Source organism: Zootoca vivipara, chromosome 13 (genome assembly GCF_963506605.1).
Source record: "Zootoca vivipara chromosome 13, rZooViv1.1, whole genome shotgun sequence".
In the NCBI taxonomy this organism is placed as follows: domain Eukaryota; kingdom Metazoa; phylum Chordata; class Lepidosauria; order Squamata; family Lacertidae; genus Zootoca; species Zootoca vivipara.
In genome coordinates this window covers 25629366-25647713 of record NC_083288.1, presented here as the reverse complement: position 1 = coordinate 25647713, position 18348 = coordinate 25629366, and the positions used below count along the sequence as shown (strand labels likewise).

Here is an 18348-nt window from a genome sequence, read left to right as displayed (position 1 = left end):
GGTATAATTCCTCTGTGTATTCTTGCCACCTCTTCTTGATGTCTTCTGCTTCTGTTAGATCCTTACCACTTTTGTCCTTGATTATGGTAATCTTTGTACGAAATGCTCCTTTCATATCTCCAATTTTCTTGAACAGATCTCTGGTTTTCCCCATTCTATTGTTTTCCTCTATTTCTTTGCATTGCTCATTTAAGAAGACCCTCTTGTCTCTCCTTGCTGTTTTTTGGAAATCTGCATTCAGTTTCCTGTATCTTTCCCTATCTCCCTTGCATTTTGCTTGCCTCCTCTCCTCCGCTATTTGTAAGGCCTCGTTGGATAGCCATTTTGCTTTCTTGCATTTCCTTTTCCTTGGGATGGTTTTCGTTGCTGCCTCCTGTATAATGTTACGAGCCTCCATCCATAGTTCTTCAGGCACTCTGTCCACCAAATCTAAATCCTTAAACCTGTTCCTCACTTCCACTGTGTATTCATAAGGGATTTGATCCAGATTGTATCTTACTGGCCCAGTGGTTTTTCCTACTTTCTTCAGTTTAAGCTGGAATTTTGCTATAAGAAGCTGATGATCTGAGTTACAGTCAGCTCCAGGTCTTGTTTTTGCTGACTGTATAGAGCTTCTCCATCTTTGGCTGCAGAGAATATAATCAATCTGATTTCGATGCTGCCCATTTGGTGATATCCATGTGTAGAGTCTTCTCTTGTGTTGTTGGAAGAGAGTGTTTGTGATGACCAGCTTGTTCTCTTGACAGAACTCTATTAGCCTTTGCCCTGCTTCATTTTGAACTCCCAGGCCAAACTTGCCAGTTGTTCCTTTTATCTCTTGATTCCCTACTTTAGCATTCCAATCCCCTGTAATGAGAAGAACATCCTTCTTTGGTGTCATTTCTAGAAGGTGTTGTAGGTCTTCATAGAATTGGTCAATTTCACTTTCTTCAGCACCGGTAGTTGGTGCATAAACTTGGATTACTGTGATGTTAAAAGGTCTGCCTTGGATTCGTATCGAGATCATTCTGTCATTTTTGAGATTGCATCCCATTACAGCTTTTGCCACTCTTTTGTTGACTATGAGGGCCACTCCATTTCTACTACGGGATTCTTGCCCACAGTAGTAGATATGATAGTCACCCGAACTGAATTCGCCCATTCCCTTCCATTTTAGTTCACTGATGCCCAGGATGTCGATATTTATTCTTGTCATCTCATTTTTGACCACATCCAGCTTACCTCCACTCATGGTTCTTACATTCCAGGTTCCTATGCAATATTTTTCTTTACAGCATCGGACTTTCCTTTCGCTTCCAGGCATATCCGCAACTGAGCGTCCTTTCGGCTTTGGCCCAGCCGCTTCATCAGCTCTGAATCTACTTGTACTTGTCCTCCGCTCTTCCTCAGTAGCATGTTGGACGCCTTCCGACCTGAGGGGCTCATCTTCCAGCGTCATAACTTTTATATGCCTGTTGTCTTTGTCCATGGAGTTTTCTTGGCAGGGATACTGGAGTGGCTTGCCAGTTCCTTCTCCAGGTGGATCACGTTTAGTCAAAACTCTCCACTATGACCTGTCCATCTTGGGTGGCCCTGCATGGCATAGCTCATAGCTTCTCTGAGTTATTCAAGCCCCTTCGCCACGACAAGGCATTGATCCATGAAGGGGAAAATACTGTACCATGTAGATATTAAAGAACGTACTCGTGTAGCAGAGCTGAGTTTTATATATATATATTATATTCCTTTTACATTAAAAGCTACATTTCATACATACACAGCATAATTAGAATTCGAACTTGGTGGTAAATATACGGTTAGTGGTAGGCTTAGTGATTAACGTGAGTCATTCACATTGAATTTTCAATTTCAAGTTTGGTGCAGAAAATCAAAAGAATGTGAATTCACAGCATTGCCCCATTGAATAAAAGTATCTGTACAGTTTTTGGTTGCCATCTGAACAAGTTTACCCATGAATAAACATGTATATTGAGTGACTAATTATATCATTTTCGATGCATTAAAATTATATCATTTTCGATGCATTAAAATTATATCATTTTCGATGCATTAAAATTATATCATTTTCGATGCATTAAAATTATATCATTTTAGATGCATTAAAATTATATCATTTTCAATGCATTAAAATTACATCATTTTCAATGCATTAAAATTACATCATTTTCAATGCATTAAAATTACATCATTTTCAATGCATTAAAATTATATCATTTTCAATGCATTAAAATGAATATTCCTCTATTTTAAATGAAAATTCTCTAATATTCTCATTAATTGAGAATATTCTCCAAAAGATTATTCTCGAGAATTTAACATCACTACACACACTGATATTCCCAAGTCTGCTGATAGCCTTCCTTTTGTGCATGGCTGTTTCTGCTTTGGCTCCATAAGCAGTGGCACCAATTAAACCGGAATGAGAATACAGTGGTACCTTGGTTCTCAAACTTAATCCGTTCCAGAAGTTACAAAACCAAAGCGTTCCAAAACCAAGGCGTGCTTTCCCATAGAAAGTAATGCAAAATGGATTAATCCATTCCAGACTTTTAAAAACAACCCTTAAAACAGCGATTTAACATGAATTTTACTATCTAACGAGACCATTGACCCATAAAATGAAAGCAATAATCAATGTAATGCAGTCACACAATCAATCAACCAATCAATCAGTAGCTGAACTGGGTTCCACATAGTCACAAAAACAAAACAAAAAGCCGCAAAAACACAAAATAAATAGCAAAACCAGACAAACCTCAGTGTAACACTCAAATCGGAAGCGTAATACTCAAAACAGAGCACGTTCGACTTCCAAAAAAAGTTTGCAAACCAGAACACTTACTTCCGGGTTTTACAGTGTTTGGGTTTCAAGTTATTGTGAGTACCAAGGCGTTTGAGAACCAAGGCACCACTATACAGTCATATCTCGACATCTGAATGCTTCGACTTCCGAAGGTTTTGACTTCTGAAGTCGACAACCCCCGGAAGTCCTTTCATTGTGCGCTGTTGGCGCATGCGCAGAAGCATGAAATCATGCTTTGAGCATGCGCCGTAGCAGCACTTCGACATCCGAAAACCTCGACTTACGAAGACGGCCGCGGAACGGATCGTCTTCGTAAGTCGAGGTACCACTGTATAGTAGAATGGGTCTACTAGTGGAGGAGAAGCAATGCCAGCAAGTTTCACTAGAGGATGCTGGTGGACACAGTCAGGATATTTGCTTAAGAATGGCTGTATTCTGGTCCGAGGTTATAAGGTGCTGGGTAAATCCTGATGGATGTGAATATGCCGTTGAATTGCGTTCCGGTGTTCTTTAGCACAGCTGGTTAATGAGGGCACTTTAAAAGTGGCGAAGCAATTGCTGCTCCAGTACTGGCAAGAAATAACTTTCAAGTTGTGCAATGAACTTAGAACCTTACCAAGTTGGGACATGCGAAAAAGTGGCTTTTTGCAAACAGCAGTCAGAAGGGAAATATTTAGACATCTCAATTCCATATATGGACTTGTTTGTGTTATTCTGTATCCCTATTCCCTCCTCTCTTTCCTCTGTCAAATTTTTAAAAAAGTGTTTGTATTGTTTTTACGATTATTATTATTTTTATATATATATAAAAAGAATGGGATAATTTTCTGGTATAGATTTAAGTAACAAGTAACTACTACCACAGCTTTTATTGAATTGTGAAAGCTGTTGGATTCCGACTAAATCGGACACAGTACAGGAAAACGATGTTTGAAACTGATCGGATTAGTATGCTTAAAGCAGCAATCCACTGCAGTAAACCTTCACAGATTCCCTGGGGTCCTGTTTTTGCACAGGATCCAGGCGGGAGAAGAGATTGCAGCAGGCAGGCCTTTTGGAAGACTTCGATTGGCGTGTTAAATATGATGGCTAAGGTCAATAAATCTGAACTGTGAGTTCAATGTGCCCCCGGGGAGACTTTGGAGTTGTATTTTTGTCAGATTCACAAACTCTATGGCAAACCTCTGTTGGGTTTGTTATATTCTGCTATTCAAAGGACAAAAAAGGGGGAGGGAAATCCTTCTTTGTAAACACAAACAGGGCTGCCATACACCCAGAATTTCCTAGCCGGACTTAGCCAGAATACAGCAGTCGGAAACCGTGTCTAGGAAAATCCGGACGTATGGCAACCCATGTTGGAAGTCTAGATTTTGCTGAATTTCCTAAAGAGTAGTTCAAAAACTTTGCAAAAGAAAATGGCAACCCTAACACAAGCTACATTTTTGTTTTTCTTGGCTGTAACCGATCGATCTGAAATGAAGTGTGTGTGCTGGCCTATCCTGAACACTGCCTCCCCCTCCCCCCTTTTTTCTTTTTTTCTTTTTTGCACAGATTTCCACGTCAGCACTGGAGCTGGAAATTCTGCCTTTTACTTGGCACAGAATATTTCTGCAAAGTCAAAGGCATTGCTTCCAGCCAACCCCATTCCTGTGCTGGAGTGCAGGGGGTTGGCAATGCTAATTGTGTATGTGTTTGGGTGTGGGAATGTACATCCGAGTGTGTGCACGAGCCGGAGGTGGTGATGTCTTTCTGTAAGACTGTGTGTGGTCCGTAAGTCTAGGGTGTGGGTGCATGTGAGCATCAAACAGCCCAGGACCCAGTGCATGGGGAGTTGGCTGGAAAAGGAATAGATGTCTCACTGTCCTTGTGCATACCTGACCTATCCAATCCCCCCTGTCCTCTGTGCTGCTTCTCTCTCTCTCCCTCCCTCCCTCCCTCCCTCCCTCCCTCCCTCCCTCCCTCTTCCCTTCCACTCATGACATCACCCAGATGCATAATGATTTATAAACAAAGATTAAGAAACAGAGAGGAATTAAAAATTCAGTTACGCAAAGTAATATAAAATAAATAGATATTAAATAAATGTTAAAAGCAAAACAGAATATACTCTCATAAAACAGTCACATAAATCTCGACATTAAAGTGCAAAGTTTCAGCTGATTCTAATAAAATACAGATTATTCAATCATCAGCTATTTTATATAAAAAAAGTTACTTTGTAGATTAAAGGAATAATAGATTAATAAATGCCAAGGCCGGAGGACAATTTCATAAGGGTAACTGGAAAATTTCCATCCATAATCAAGTGTGGAATACTCGGAATCAATCAGGCAGCTTTGGGAATTACCAGTTATAACTTGATCCATGGTTTTAGAGATTCTGACACCCTCTGGTCTAGCACCTGGAAGATTGCTACTAAACACCCTCCTGAAACCAATCAATGAAGTTCAGTTTGGGTGGTGCCTTTGTGTAAAAACCCAAAGTGGTTCTGGAGTTTTGCTCACGTAGGGGATGGGAGCCCACCACTTGCAAACAGACTCCAGGGTTTTCCTTCCAGCCTGTGAAATCGATGCAGATGTCATTACCCTTGTACGAAGTGTTTTGTGTGGTCGTTTTAAGTAAATATTAAATGGTCACATAATTGTCCAACTATCTAGGATCTAAATGCATGCATGAAGGCAGAAAGCACTGCTGTCCTGCTTCTAACCACCATGTAGATTGTTGTGTGAAATTTGATGATGTGTCATACGGGTCGAGGGATCCAGCTGTTTTTGACATGTCCAACTACATTGGAATGGAGGGTAACTAAGAGGAGGAATTGAGGTGCAATCACACTCCCCCTCCACATTTGCAGTCTGCAGCAGGACTAGGGAACCTTTGCCTGCTGGCCTCATCCAGCCTGCCAGTCCTCTCAGTTCAGTCCACCAGACTCTCTCCAAGACACAGTCAGCATTGTCTCTGCTCCGGCTATTAGGTTGATGTAGCAAAGCTCACTACTGCTGCTTTGCTAGACAGTTTAGCTTCTGTACTGGCCACTGAGGAATTTAAGCCACTTCTTCCACAGCCAATATGGAAACCGACTGGGCTGGTGAAAGAAAGCCAGTGCACTCTGTTTTGTCAGCCCTATCAGGTATCGCTTTCAGCTTCCTAGTGAAAAAGGGATCCTCACCATATAGCAAAGCATGGAAGTAAATTGAGCTGTGTGCGTATAAGAGAGGTGTGTGTGTGTATATGTTAATAGGGTGTGCATGTGTGTTTCTGTTATGTGTGCTTAGGAGAGAATGGTACGTGCCTGCACACTACTGGTAGGTGGCCCCTGAACATAGAATTGTAGAGTTGGAAGGGATCCCAAAGGTCCTCTAGTCCAACCCCCTGCAATGCAGGAATCTCAGCTAAAGCATCCATGACAGAGGGCCATCCAACCTCTGCTTAAAAACCTCCAAGGAAAGAGAGTTCACCACCTCCCGAAGGAGACTCTCGAAAAGCTCTTACTGTGAGAAAGTTTCCCCCCCCCCGAATATTTAGTTGGAATCTCCTTTCTTGTAACTTGAAGCCATTGCTTTGAGTCCTACCCTCCAGAGCAGGAGAAAACAAGCTTGTTCCCTCTTCCATGTGACAGCTCTTGAGATATTTGAAGGTGGCTCTCATAGCTCTACTCTTTTCCGGGCTAAACATACCCAGCTCTTTCAACCGTTCCTCATAAGGCTTGTTCTCCAGATCACACTTACTGTATGTGTTAGGAAATAACACATGAAAAGGGCAGCAGACAGTGTGGGAAGTTTTTGCTTCTATCTAGGTACATCCAGGCAACCTCCCACCTGTAGGAAGAGCTCTGTCACTTGTTATTTCTGCATATTTAGATTTGGACACCACTCGATGGAGTCGATAGCATCAACGGATTGCCAAAGTTCTTATGAGGTTCAGCCTTCCCTGGTCTCCCATACCAGTGGTAAACCTTTTCTCAATGTGTCTGGTACACCCTGCCACTGAAATCTGCTACATGACTGTGCTTCTCTTTTCATGGAACATTCATTTCTCATCTACTGCAATCTGAGCTAGAAGAAAATTGTAAAATGAGGCCAATCATTTTTCACTTCATAGATTTCCAGATAATTTTCACGTGGCTCATTTAGTCACTTTCCTTTCTCACTCCCAATTTTCTCACCAGAGCAAAGTTCCTTCTGATATAATTTCCTGAACTAACCTAAGGATTATTTCCTGTGTAGCTGTATTCTTCTCCCCTGCCTGCTTTCTAACTTTTTCCCTTTTGGCAAGGCATCCTTAGATGTGTTCTTCGCCTTCTCCTCTTCTCTGGGTGCTTTCCAGATTGTTTGTTCCCCGGGCTCTGATTCTTTCCAGAAGGACTTTGGGACTGTGTTGTGCTATCCACATTCTGGCACAAATGTTCCCATGTCACTTCTGGACCAGCTCTGTTTACATGCAGCCATGCTAGTTTCTCCACAGAGTCGCCAGAGGCCTTGGCTGGATGGTCCCTGGCAGATACATTTAAAGATCTTTAAAAACTGGCTTTTGATGACATCCCTGAATGTATTCAATTGTTGCTGTTCATTTGCTAATTGCAGTTCTGTAACCGTTTTCATGTAAAAATAAAGGTTTAATAATAATTATTAATAAGTTAAACAATATATTGCAGTTTCATTTTTTATTTTTTAAAATGTATTTATTGAAGATTTTAAAACATACACACACATACAAAAATACAAAACACGAAAACACAAAATACAAAAAACAAAAATGCAAAATACAAAAACAGAAATACAAAAACCAAAATACAAAAATAATGAAAACAAAAATTCTAACTTAAATATTGGTCATCACCCTTTGGACTCCCCCGACCTCCCCCACTTTGGGTCCCTATTACAGTATTATTTAGACGGTATTCATTGTACTTTTGCTTATCTTGAACATTCTTCTCTCAATCCTTTAATCTTATTTTCCGCTCTTAATCCCAATATTAATACAATCACTTTTAATCTAATATTTCAAACCAAATATTTCTAATTCCCTTTATTCATTCTATAAAACTTTCCCCCTCTGCCTATAATTTTTATTAACAAGGAATCATCATTCTAACATTAACTCTTGTATCAAATATTATTTCAAACCATAATAACATAATTCCCCCCCTTCCCCCAGATCCAGATTTTCCAAAAATTAACAGTGAGATCCATATGTCATACCAGTATAAGGCCACTCCGTTTCATCCATCTCATACGACATTTATAAACTATTACCCTACTCCCACCCTTTCCCACAGCTTCCACGAAGCACTTTCCACCCACTTCTGCTGTTTCCCACCTATGCCTTTATTTCTATCTTTCCAGAGCGTTCCCTGTCCTCCCCCAGGGAGGTTCAGCAGGCACCTTCATTATACACTTTTAGGCATGAGATAAAAACTTTCCTCTTCAACCCAGCCTTTGGCTGATTAACATCTAATATCCTTTCAAATATGTTGAGGGAGAGGGGTTTATTGGTTTGCTTTTGTTCTCGTTGTTATTATGCATTTTGTGTTTTTCGTATTGTAATTTTATGTCGTGAACTGCCCTGAGATCTACGGATGAAGAGCAGTATTCAAACTTAATAATAATAATAATAATTTCTCCATGTCATTGGTGCCAGCATGCACTATGACCACTGACTCCTCTTTAGCACTATCTACCAGGCTATGTAGGTGATGTGCAACAACCACAATCTTCATGCCAGGTAGGCAGTGCACCCTGCGGTCTGTATGCCCATCAAAAACCCAACTATCTACCTTCTTACTGTTCAAATCGTCCACAACCAAAATCTTTCCATCCTACCCCAGAGAAGTATCCTCTGCATGAGACCATAGCTTTTCAGCTCCCAAGGAATGTTTCCCTCGGGAGGGAATGTTTCCCTCTTCCTCAGATCAATGTTCTTTTCCCGCAAGACCCTCCTTCCTCCTCGACAGCAGGGGAGCTGTCATCGTGGAAGTGTGACACAGCTGCAACATCCCTGAAGCTCATTGCACCTCCACAACATGTGTCGAGCAAAGGGATAGCCGTACGTGGAAAGACCCTGCAAGGAACCGGAGTCAAGCATAGATCAGCATTTAAAAAACACCAACAACCCCACAAATGGTGTCAGTGCAGTTAACTCTTTATTCAAAGAAATAATCATAGTCATATGACTGATCCTTTTATCCATGTTGTTTTTAATTGTTTATTGCATGTATTCTGTTGCAATGGCTGTCAGCTATGCAAATAAAGCTGATTGATTGATTGATTATTCAAAGAAACCCAAATAGCACAGTAATCCCATCTTCTTGGGAGAAAAGCAATGACAAACCTAGACAGCATCTTAAAAAGCAGACCTTCACCTTGCCAACAAAGGTCCGTATAGTTAAAGCAATGGTTTTCCCAGTAGTGATGTATGGAAGTGAGAGCTGGACCACAAAGAAGGCTGATCACCGAAGAATTGATGCTTTTGAATTATGGTGCTGGAGGAGACTCTTGAGAGTCCCATAAACTGCAAGAAGATCAAACCTATCAATTCTGAAGGAAATCAGCCCTGAGTGCTCACTGGAAGGACAGATCGTGAAGCTGAGGCTCCAAGACTTTGGCCACCTCATGAGAAGAGAAGACTCCCTGGAAAAGACCCTGATGTTGGGAAAGATGGAGGGCACTAGGAGAAGGGGACGACAGAGGACGAGATGGTTGGACAGTGTTCTCGAAGCTACTAACATGAGTTTGACCAAACTGTGGGAGGCAGTGGAAGACAGGAGTGCCTGGCGTGCTCTGGTCCATGGGGCCACGAAGAGTCGGAAATGACTAAACGACGAGAATCATAGAGTTGGAAGAGACCACAAGGGCCATCCAGTCCAACTCCCTGCCAAGCAGGAAACACCATCAAAGCATTCCTGACATATGGCCGTCAAGCCTCTGCTTAAAGACCTCCAAAGAAGGAGACTCCACCACTAAACAACAACAACAACAAAAGTGATGCAGGTAACTCTTCCCAGTAGGTCTTGCTCCAATGAAGCATTTGCGAGGACTGACGGTTCCCACCACTCGCTAAGGCTCCTCCTCTCCAGGTTCCTTTCCCAAGCAGATCGCAAACAGCATCTGTACACAACCAATCTCTGCTCTTTTCATTTCTTTGCGTGTTCTAGGAGACCAGAGGGGAGGGGAGCTGGTTGCAGCAGGAGGGGGAGACTCCCTGGATTCCTCAGCAGCCTGTCTCAGCTCTGCCTCTTGCCCAGCTTCCTCTCCAGCCTCCGCTTCAGCTCCGGAGCCTGAACTGCTCTCCGCCACAGCCTCTTCCTGCTCACTAAACCCAGTTGCCCTTCTAGCTTCTGACACCTCCCCCCCCTCCTGAGTCTTTTCCCTCTGACCACTCGTTGTCATCCCACCACCAATCCCCTGGCTCTGAGCCTTCTTCCCCTGGGGGTTCCCTTTGGGGTTCCCCAACTGGCGCCTCCCACCACTTCTCTGCATCTGGCCAGCCCACGACAACACCCCTGCTCGCATTCTACTTGCATAATTGTTTTTGTAGTCCAAGTTGTTTGAGAGCTTGGGGTTTCTTTAGGTCAAGGAAAGGAGGGGCAGGGTGGTGTGCCCTGGCTTCCTCCTCCTACAGCGGAACTCACACGCCTGCTCAGTCCTGCTTAGTATATTATTGTTTTTTTAGTCCTGTACTGCTGTATGTAGCATGAAGTGGTAGACCTGAGGTGGTTGCCGTCATGGGATTTGTCCCTGTGGAAGGTTATATACATCAAGGCACTGATCAGCAGCCGGCAGGCCAGCTCGAAATGTGATCTTTCCTTCTCCAGCCTCTGCTCCCTGCCCCCATTCCATCTCTACTCTCCCGAAGCTGTCAAGTCTGGTTTTATCAGGCTTACGAGCAACACCAGATGCCCTTCCCTTGCTAGCTGGCAGGGTTTGAGGTGGCGTGGAATATTGTCATGGCCTGATTTTTATTTTTATTTTTAAGAACAAGACAAAGACAAGAGTATTGGAGGGAAGGGAGAGGGAAAAGTTTGGCAAAGTTAAACATCAAACTCTGCATGCTGGGACCGGGGGCAGGGGGGGGCGGCGAATTGTAGGCTTGGTGCACCTGCCATCGCACGGTCGATTCCGGTCTGGGTTTTGTGTATGTGTGTGTGTGTTTTGACTGGCTGTGATGTCAAGAGAAGGAGGCGTGGCCGTTTCGGAGGCAGGTAGATAAAGGATTCACTAAACAGGATCCCCCAGTTCTGAGAGTCGAGGCTGCAGCGGAAACTCAAATCACCAGGGCCAGGTAAGCAGGCTCCCTTTTCTTTCTGCCTCTTTCTGCAGGCTGCACTTCCTCCTCCCGCTGGGAGTTGGAAAGGGTCACACTGAGGATAACAACTTTGGGAGGGGGAGATGAAATGATTTGAGGCATCTATAGCTTGATCCTGAGTAGATGTACTAAGAGCTTATTCTTAAGTGGCGCTTCCAACCGGTATGTGTATTGTGTGTATTGTGTATTGTGAGATTTCCACAACGTCCCCATCTCTTTCTTTGTTCCTGCCTGTTTTGGTTTTGACTTCTTTCTTAATTATTACCTACGGTCTATCATACTAATTTTGAAGCTGATCGCTCTACTCCCACCCCCAATGTTTATGGCAACTTCTGTGTTTTTGTCTCAGTATAGCCAGAGATTGCCTGTTCTGAGTTTCTATCTATCTATCTATCTATCTATCTATCTATCTATCTATCTATCTATCTATCTATCTATCATCTGCGTTTCTGGCTCTTTTGACTTTTATTTTTTTTAAAAAAAATATTCCCGTTTCACTTGTATCTGTCTGTTCGTTAGAATTGAGTCCTCTTCCTGTTTCCAACTTTACCTTGAAGCAGAAATGAAAAGAGGACCTGTCCTGAACAAAAGGAAATGATTGGGAAATCACAGTATAATATGTTTCCATGTTTCTGTTTTCTGGGTTGTTGTTTTTTTTAAAAAAAAAAAAGTGGGGGGGACGGACAATTCCTAGAGCTGAAGCTGGGGCAAATTGTGAGCGAGATTGCAAACTATACAACGGGAATAACTCCCGGTCTTCAGCAACTGGTTTCACTGGAGAGTCACTTTCGTGTTTTTATATAGACAAATCTGTGGAGCAGGAGGAGGCTTTATTTGTAGCAATTGTGTATGGTACGCAACCAAATGTCAAGAAACAGTGTACCTAAAGCGCAGTAACAGTGTACTTCTGATTACCAGTTGCTGGGGTTGTGGGTAGAATGAGTAAGCAACAAGGAGATGGTTATTGCCTTCATGCCCTCCATGTAGATTTCCTGGAGGTGTTTGGGTGGACACCAAAACAGGATGCTGGACTTGAGACTCAGCTATATTAGTAAAAAACAAAACAAAAAACCAGCGCTTTGAATGCGTTATAAACATGCAAGACCAGATGGCGCTGGAGAGCAAAAAAAAACCTTTGTGATTTTACATAGTGGTTTTTTTTCTCTTTTGTTATAACACCTTAATTTCTGACATATTTATAGTGTGGTGTCTCCCCCCTCCACCCTGGGTGGATACTTGGTCTAATGAAGCAGAGCTTGTCTTTCATAAGGGCATACAGTGGTACCTCTACTTACGAATAACTCTACTTACGAATGTTTCTACTTACGAATGGAGCTCCGTCCGCCATCTTGGATGTGGTTTAGATAGGATTTTTTCTACTTACGAATTTTTAGATAGGGTTGCTTCGACTTACGAATTTTTTCTCCCAATGCATTCCTATGGGATTCGGCGTACAATTTTTTTCGACTTACGAATGTGCATTCGGAACACATTAAATTCGTAAGTAGAGGTACCACTGTATTGGGAAGAGAGGCCCGGGAGCAAGTTCACCCTCAAAAGGGGGCCGCCACTACTTGGTCCCCATGGTTGCAGATGTTGTCCCCTAAATAGATGTGCACTTGCTTCTAAATTGCCAGCTGGGAGCAGGATAGTACCCTTCATGAGGCTAGATATGGCCACCTTGCTTAGCTTAAATACTCCCCCCCCCCCAATGCGTTTGTATGTGTGACTAGTCCAGGGGTGATGGAGGTCAGATGCAACCCCTCCAGGCCTTTTTGTCCAGCCCCTATAATGCTCCTTAGGCCACACAGCAAGCCATACAGGCCTTGCTGTCAACCGTCTTGAAGTGCTTTTGTCTGGTTGACGTGTCTTTAAGCTGCAAGGATGCCTCTTTATTGACTGTTTAGAGAGGATGGAGAGGTGTTTGCAGGTGTGTGTGTGTGGGTGTGAACGAACCTCTGTCTTTCGCATGGCTGTAGTACAACCTGCTCTGCAGAGAAAAGGCACATCCATTTCTTGCTTTACCCGCTTTTGTCTCAGACTCTGCCCACCACTAGTATGTGGCCCAAGGAAGGTTCCCTATTAGACGATATAGCCCCTCATCTAAAAAAGGTTTCCCACGCCTCAGCTAGCTAGATGGAGCGCACGGAATAAATAAGATTCTTGATTTGGCTGCGCATAAGCAGTGCCGGATTTCGAAAGCACGTCAAAGTGCAAGTAGATAAATCGGTACCGCTCCGGCGGTGTTTCCGTGCGCTGCTCTGGTACACCAGAAGCGGCTTAGAATCATAAAATCATAGAGTTGGAAGAGACCACAAGGGCCATCCAGTCCAACCCCCTGTCAAGCAAGAAACACCATCAAAGCATTCTTGACATATGCCTGTCAAGCCTCTGCTTAAAGACCTCCAAAGAAGAAAACTCCACCACACTCCTTGGTAGCAAACTCCACTGCCGAACAGCTCTTACTGTCAGGAAGTTCTTCCTAATGTTGGAATCTTAGGTGGAATCTTCTTTCTTGTAGTTTGAATCCTTTGCTCCGTGTCCGCTTCTCTGGAGCAGCAGAAAACAACCTTTCTCCCTCCTCTATATGACATCCTTTTATATATTTGAACTTGGCTATCATATCACCCCTTAACCTTCTCTTCTCCAGGCTAAACATACCCGGCTTAGTCATGCTGGACACATGACCCGGAAGCTGTACGCCAAGGGAAGCTCCCTTGGCCAATAACGCGAGATGAGCGCCGCAACTCCAGAGTCCGTCACGACTGGACCTAATGGTTAGGGGTCCCTTTACCTTTACCTTTTTAAACAAGCTATAGCTTAGGGCCCCACTCTCTTGCCCCCCCCAATATACTTATTCTCAATTGTATTTTATTACATTGGTACCTCTAAGGGACCCAGGTGGCGCTGTGGTTAAACCACTGAGCCTAGGGCTTGCTGATCAGAAGGTCGGCGGTTCGACCTCTACTTACGAATAACTCTACTTATGAATGTTTCTACTTACGAATGGAGCTCCGTCCGCCATCTTGGATGCTGTTTAGATAGGATTTTTTCTACTTACGAATTTTTAAATAGGTTGCTTCGACTTACGAATTTTTTCTCCCGATGCATTCCTATGGGATTTGACTTACAATTTTTTTTGACTTACGAATGTGCGTTCGGAACGCATTAAATTCGTAAGTAGAGGTACCACTGTATTAATATACTTCTTAATTGTATTTCAGTTCAACAATTACTTTGATAGAATACATATTTTGTTATGTGCAAATAGCTTTAGATACCTATTAGGTCCATAAATTACCATATAGCATATATTCAACACAAAAAACCACGGCAATTTGTTGTTGACAAAGGACAGCTGGACATAGAAAGGGCCCCATTACCTTCAGTAGCTTAGGGGCCTCATCAAACCTAAATCCGGCCCTGCACAGGTGAATTAGCCACCCTTTGCCACTCTGTTATAGGCATTGGCAGATTCAAGGGTGGCAGGAACTACTACTTTTAAAATTCCCTCCTTTTTTTTTTTTTACTACAATGCCAGTCGAAGCCAGGTGCAAAATGGTGGCAGAGAGCCAATTGCAGGCAGCACCCCAGGAGCCATAGAGTGGAATGATCTGCATATATATGCACATAACCCAAAATAATAATAGTAATAGTAATCTACATCTGAGTTACTGCAGGTCAAGAATTCTACCAACTTCATTTGGTGGGGTTGGTGGGAAGAATAAATAGAAGGCTTTTTGTTGCCGTTAAACAATCAGGAACTTGAAGCCCTTGCTGATCTCCGTCTGCCAACACTTGTTGCATTGAGTAGACGCTCAACAATCAGGATGGTGGATAAAGAGCTGATAACAAGGTAGCCTTTTTTTCCATGCAGGAAGGCAGAGGAGATGTCAAAGAAATGACAGCTTATAAGGGAATGAGGGTCTTCAATCCCAGTTCATGGTTGGGAGCATGTAAGGAGGGGGGGGTAATAGCTGCGATCTACATTACCCAATCCGGAGCAAGAGGCATGTGTGATCTTGCATGTATTGCCACCTGAGAGCCTACATGGTGGAATTCAGATATGGTGCATGGAAGTGGGGTGGGGAGCAGACTACCAGAGTTGAGATTCTTTTGTTTATCACCCTGGGTGGCGGGGCATGTGACAGGCCGACATGGATTTATATATAGGGTGTGATACAATTTCAAGTTCGGTTCCAAGATTCCCTGTTGGCCTGATTTTGCCCGCAGATTGCAGCCTGTGGTTTGGCTGTCCTTGCTTCTTAAGGCCCAAGCAAGTGTAACGCATAAACACAACTAACCAAATCCCACCTGCTTCCTCCCCTCCCCCATTCCTTTCCAGAGAAGATCCATCAGCAGAGGTGGAGGTGATTTGAGAGCAAAAGAGCCGCTTCTTCATTCCAGATCCCCTCACTATCACACACTCCCCGTGCTTTCCTTCCTAACTGGGGATCCAAACGAGTGTAGGGTTGCCGGATCTGAGGATTTGCCCAGCATTGTAGGGTTCTATCCCCACCCCTCCCAGGGGTGGAGTTAAATTTCAAAGCGAGAAGCCAAAAATAAGGATTAATATTCGTTATTTTTTACACGGCCCTCTAACGAAAGTTCCTTGGGTGGCTTCCAACGTAAACAATAATCTCATTACCATTAAAGAAAACGAAACCCCAACAGCAACAACCACAAAATAACCAATTAAAGTGGAAAGAGCGATAAAGGTGCAGGACCAGATCAATTGAAAGAGAGAGCAGAGGGGTGTGTGTGTGTACACACACACACATATACACACACAGAATCAAAAAACACGATATGTTATAGCATGCTTTAAAAGGCCTGGAACACCTGGCCACAGAAATACATTAAAGTAGGGGCCAGGCAGGCCTTTTGGGGGATGGTATTTCAGAGCTGAGAGGCCGCTTCAGAAAAGTCCCTTTCCCCAGTAGACAGCCACCGTACCTCATGGGAAGAGAGGGGATTTGGAGAACAATGTGGGGGCAAGCTGTCTTCCATTGAGCCCATTTCCATTTTAAAGTTTAAACCTCGCACCCTCTTTCGAATATATTCACCCAGACCTTTTTCTGCGCAGGAGAGGGAGTGACTGAAAGGAAAGCAGGCCTCATTCAAGGGGGCATAATATATATTTTAAGACCCTTTGGAAAGGGGCTGATAATCTTGCCCTGAAGAAACACTTACTTGAAAGAATCACCAAGTGCTTCTTGGCTCCTCACTCGACTCCAGAAGGCGGCAACCCCAAAACTCCACACACCGCATCTCAGATGCTGAGCACCAGAAGACCTGGCAGCCTGGCACATTAGAAGCATGCACTTTTAGCCCTCGTGTGTGTGTGGGGGGGGGGTCAAGGCGGCATGATTTGGAGAAGAGCCGCAGTAAGTGTGGCGAGTCGTTCACTCTCTCCCAATCTACCCGTTCTTTGTTCCCCCTCTCATAGCGGCTCGTCTCTTTCTCTCACACACAAACCCCACCTTTTGAAAAGGCCTTTTCCATGTTCTTACACACATTTCTGTGTAATGGTTCGGGCCTTAGGGCGGAACGGCATGTTCCTTTGGCGAGTGTGTGTCCCCAAAGCAGTTTAGGAGGCATTTGTGCAAGAGGGCCAGCTGGCAGAATGGGTCTGTTTGACCCTCTCCAAATGCCCCTTTGCACAAAGAGCACAGAGGTGGGCGAGGCTGGAAGGGGGGCATGTTTACTGAAGAAGCAACGCCTCTCCTGGCTGCAAATCCTTCCCTTGCAAATGCTCCCACAGTAGCTCTGTGGGGCAAAACATGGGTCGACTGTGCTCCTTAAACGGTGCAAATTCTGCCTTAATCTTAGATGCGCGAGGACTGGTTTTCCTTCGGTGACGAAGGAATCGCCCAGACGCAGAGGCATTCTCGCCTACGTTTTGACCGAACGTGGTTGCCAGGATCCAGCCTGTGGGCTGCCAGTTGGCCGCTGGCCAGTTTTAGAAGGACACGGTGATGATTGGGAGAGGTACAGAGTGTTCAGTTAATAAAAGAAAACCCAGGTGGAACCCAGCCTCCTGCCGTCAAGTTTAATTAGTTAAGACAGAGCACGTAGCAGATTGATCTGAAGTCGCTGAGGACTGCCTGACAAAGGAGGCCGTTCTTTCCGAAGTGGTTCCCGAGTGGTTGGCCTCTGCCGTGGCCTTGTAAGCTGTCTGTCATGTTGGGGTTGGGTTAAACTTTAAACATATTAACTGGAGCATTGACTTGGAAGGGTATCTGGATTCTTTAGCAGAGGTATATTAAAGAGAGAGAGAGAGAGAGAGACCGTAAAAATTGCAAGCTTGTAAAATTGCCATTAAGATAGGTTCCAGTGTGGGTTTGTAAAATCATTGTGGAACTGATTTTTTTTTTAAAAAAATTTGATTTAAAGATTATGGCTTTTGATACACAAGGTTCCAGTGTTAATTCCTGTCCCCTCTGCCTGAGTTAGCAACACTTGCCTCAAGGGAGCAATCCCGGAGTAGGGAGCTGTGCAGTTATGGGGCAACCAACAAGGACGCTTCTCTGTGCGTCCTTGGCGTTTGAGCTGGGCAAGGCCCAACCAGCAGCGTATGCACACAGTTGCTCTTAAAGGTTGTGTTGCCCAGCTCTGAGGCGTGTGAGTCCTGAGCCATGAAGGGCCTCGTAGGTCAAAGCCACTTTCTGTTACTTCTGCCCTGCCAAAGGCCCTTGCGGCCTTGGGATTTCAAACCTGTCCTCTCGAAATCCGTTGGGCTGGTTTTAAAACTACCGATAAGGCATTCTGTTGCTTCTTTATAATGCTGTGTTTATTGTGGTAATGACTTTTAGATGAATAATACAGTGGTAGTGATGGTTGTTGCCCTCCCATTGAACTTGTTTGCGTTTTATTAGAAATGCCATTAAGAAAAAAACAATAGGGAATTGATCATAGCCTTGTTAGTATAGCCAGAATCGAAGCGCCATCTAAATGGAAGACCAGCAGTTGTTCCCTTTAACCCTAGATCAGTTTAAAGCCCACCTCAGCCAGGAAGCTCTTTTGGCTAAACTCGGGCCGATAACTGTCTCTCGGCCCAGCTTATTTTACAGTTCATGGCTACACACGGACGTGGGTGGCGCTGTGGTCTGAATCTCTTGGGCTTGCCAATCGGAAGGTTGGTGGTTCGAATCCCTGCGACGGGGTGAGCTCCCGTTGCTCTCTCCCAGCTCCTGCCAAGCTAGCAGTTCAAAAGCACATCAGTCTGTGCTAAATAGGTA

At 43.9% G+C, this 18348-nt stretch overlaps 1 protein-coding gene across 7 annotated transcripts in view; it reads left to right on the top strand.

Moving 5' to 3' along the window:
* The window catches only part of GRB7 (growth factor receptor bound protein 7), an 81750-nt gene that overhangs the window by 14396 nt on the left and 49006 nt on the right, over window positions 1–18348 (top strand). Inside the window, exon 1 of one of the 7 annotated variants that reach the window (XM_060281501.1) lies at window positions 10318–13884. The exons of 3 other annotated variants lie outside the window; for them this stretch is intronic. In XM_060281501.1, the coding sequence (XP_060137484.1) occupies window positions 13842–13884 (43 nt within the window). In that variant the 5' untranslated portion in view covers window positions 10318–13841. Of the gene's footprint in view, window positions 1–10317; window positions 13885–13915; window positions 17277–18348 lie in introns of those variants that run through there. 3 more of the 7 variants (XM_035136642.2, XM_035136640.2, XM_035136638.2) reach the window with 3 other exon arrangements.